Source organism: Atta colombica, unplaced genomic scaffold (assembly GCF_001594045.1).
Source record: "Atta colombica isolate Treedump-2 unplaced genomic scaffold, Acol1.0 scaffold38, whole genome shotgun sequence".
NCBI lineage: Eukaryota > Metazoa > Arthropoda > Insecta > Hymenoptera > Formicidae > Atta > Atta colombica.
The window spans coordinates 1172083-1174928 of NW_017259490.1; the positions used below are offsets into that span (position 1 = coordinate 1172083).

Here is a 2846-nt window from a genome sequence, read left to right on the forward strand (position 1 = left end):
ACAATAACATTAAAATAATATCAAATTGAATCGTGATTGATCAAAAAAATGACTTAGTAAATGACTTAGTAAAATTTAGTAATTTTGGAGCCATCATGATTTTTTTTATTTAATTTTTTCTGTTTAAATATTTAATTTATTCTTGTTGTTTTTCAATTTATTGCTTATGATAGATTTTAAAAACGTTTCTGTTAAGACATTTTATATAACATATTGCAGAATCTTTTCAGAATTATTACACATGATATGCGAAAAGTTGAAACATTTCTGAAACTTTTCCGCAATAATCGGTGCTATATAGGATTCGATATATTCTTATACGATCTTATATATTCCTGTATAAAATTCATATGTAAACATTTTCTTGAAAGATCTCACAAAAATTTTTCTTGTAAGAATTTGCAGAGTAATCGATATAGTTTTGTGACTAAAAGTGTAGATGTTAGTATATATGTATATGTGTATTTTATTACATATCGTTTTAAAAAAAACTGATCATTAAATATGCGAAAATTATTTTAAATACCTATGTAAAACAATTTTATAATATAGTATAATTATTCTTATATTTATATACCGTCTGTTAAACCTTGTTTTGTAACACGAATATGATTAGCCATTTGCGATGTATTCTTATTTGCACACGAATTCACTCATCAAATTCCTGTTATATTGTATTTTTGTCAATATATGGATTTTTTATTTTAAGTATTCGATTATATTATGTAAATACAATTAAAGCATTTTCACATAATGCAAAATTAAAATGCTTGAAAATAAATCTTGAAAATAAAACGAAATAAAATGCATTTTAAAATCTAAAAGATTCTTTCGCGTAGCATTAATAAAACAAAATTGCTGCCCGTGCTACAATATCATAAAAATCTTAAAAACTGTCATTTTTTTATCTCTGTGTCATTTATTTTCTCAAAATTATGACATGATAGCCAAATTTGACAAATTAATTCGTTTAGCAAACAATAATATATCAGAAATGATTATTCATACTCGTGTTGAAAAATGGTGTTGGACAATATTGTTCTGATTTATAAATTAATTGTGAAGGATAAAAATTTAATGATAAGTTTATAAATTATAAAACTTATTAATAATGATACGTTTATATGTGTAATTATAATTACTTTTTTCTATTAATTAGTTTCTAATTTTCTGTTAATTCTTTAAATCACAAACAATTATTGACAATTCAAATTAGAGAACTTACCATCCTTAAATTCTGACCCGAAAATAACAGCTTTGCATCCGACAGCGTTAATGCTGTGCAGAAGTACATCACGACGTAAATTCGTATTAATTAGAGCCGCTACCAAATTGGCTTTACCAAGACCTAACCAGGTAGCAATATATTCAGGACGATTTTCCATAAATAGTGCTATACTATCAGAATGAGAAAATGATCTGGTGCGGAAGTAACGTCCTATGCGATTGCTGAAGTGTTCCAACTATCATTTATACATAGAAGATTATTATGTGCACCTCAAAATTATATGAGCAAAAGTTTGATTAGTTTTATTTTTATTTATCAGTAAATTATGATATTTATAATATTCAATTTTCTTTTATAATATTCAAGTTGCTTTCTGATTTCCTATATAATACATTATTAATTCAAGAGATATATTAAAATACTTTTTTAAATAAACTAATACCTTCATATTTAAAATTTAATAAATTTAATAATTCTACAAATATTGTTTCCTTTTCCAGAAAAAATGCTTATATTCATTTATAGCAAAAACATGCATTTAATACAATAGTTCATATACAATAGTTATATAACAAACACTAATAATTAATTAAATCTAATAAACTCGCCTTGACAATTATCAATACTAAGTGCGCGGTGCAGCACAGTTCAAATAAATCTATAAATGATGTATGCGTCAGATATTACCTGTTCGTACGTCCATTCTTTGTCCTCGAAGATATAAGCCACTTTATTCGGATGAGCTACTGCATACTTTGAGAAAATCTTTGCAACGGTATATTCGCGTTTTTCCCACCACCAAAGACGTAAGTTAAATTGAAAAAATCGATAAGCACCCCTGCACAAAACAGAAATTTTAGAATTAAATCTAAATCATTAATATAATTTGTCAAAAATATTTAATTCAACTGATTATTAATTTAGGTTTAATTAACTAATTTATTATTTTATATATTATCAATAACTTCATATTTTTTATAATCAAGGCAGATATATTAGTCAAATTTTATTGGTAAACAATATCAAAATATTATCCAAAATAATATCAATAATAAATAAAAACTAAAAACATGAAATTAGTATACAAAGACAACACGTTATTTATTATTATTATGTAGACTTTAACATTATTTTCATAATATGAATTTCCTTTTTTTCTTCTTTTCCTAATTACCGTTCAAAATTAACTAATTTAAAATACACAATTAAAATTAAATAATTGAATGATCAAATAAATAATTAAAATAATCACAAACAAGATTTATGTATATTTATGATATATCTTTAAAAAATAAAAGTTAAAGGAACTTTATATAAAAATAGATAAATTATATCGATTTCTTTAAATATTTTGGTGCCATAAAATCATAATAGAAAAACAGATTTCTAGTTTTACAAACTAATGTCACATGTTTTTAAAATTGATAATACATTCTTCATTCATGGTCCCCTCACGTAATGCCTTTTTCTCTCACAATTGATTAATGACACGTATAATGTACATAATGTAACTGCTCTATTGTCACTCATGTAACACCTGGCAAAATGTCAAAAATATAATTTTATCGTCCTGTGATTTTTGTGAAAAACATCTTTATAGAATTGTATATATATATAT

General features: G+C 23.9%; 1 protein-coding gene across 2 annotated transcripts in view; it reads right to left on the bottom strand.

Annotated features, from left to right (window-relative positions):
- The window catches only part of LOC108690875 (long-chain fatty acid transport protein 4), a 16345-nt gene that overhangs the window by 7186 nt on the left and 6313 nt on the right, over nucleotides 1–2846 (bottom strand). For both annotated transcript variants that reach the window (XM_018198392.1, XM_018198391.1), the window contains exons 2-3: nucleotides 1916–2066; nucleotides 1226–1463 (exon numbers count right to left, since the gene is read on the bottom strand). In XM_018198392.1, the coding sequence (XP_018053881.1) occupies nucleotides 1226–1463; nucleotides 1916–2066 (389 nt within the window). The remainder of the gene's footprint in view (nucleotides 1–1225; nucleotides 1464–1915; nucleotides 2067–2846) is intronic.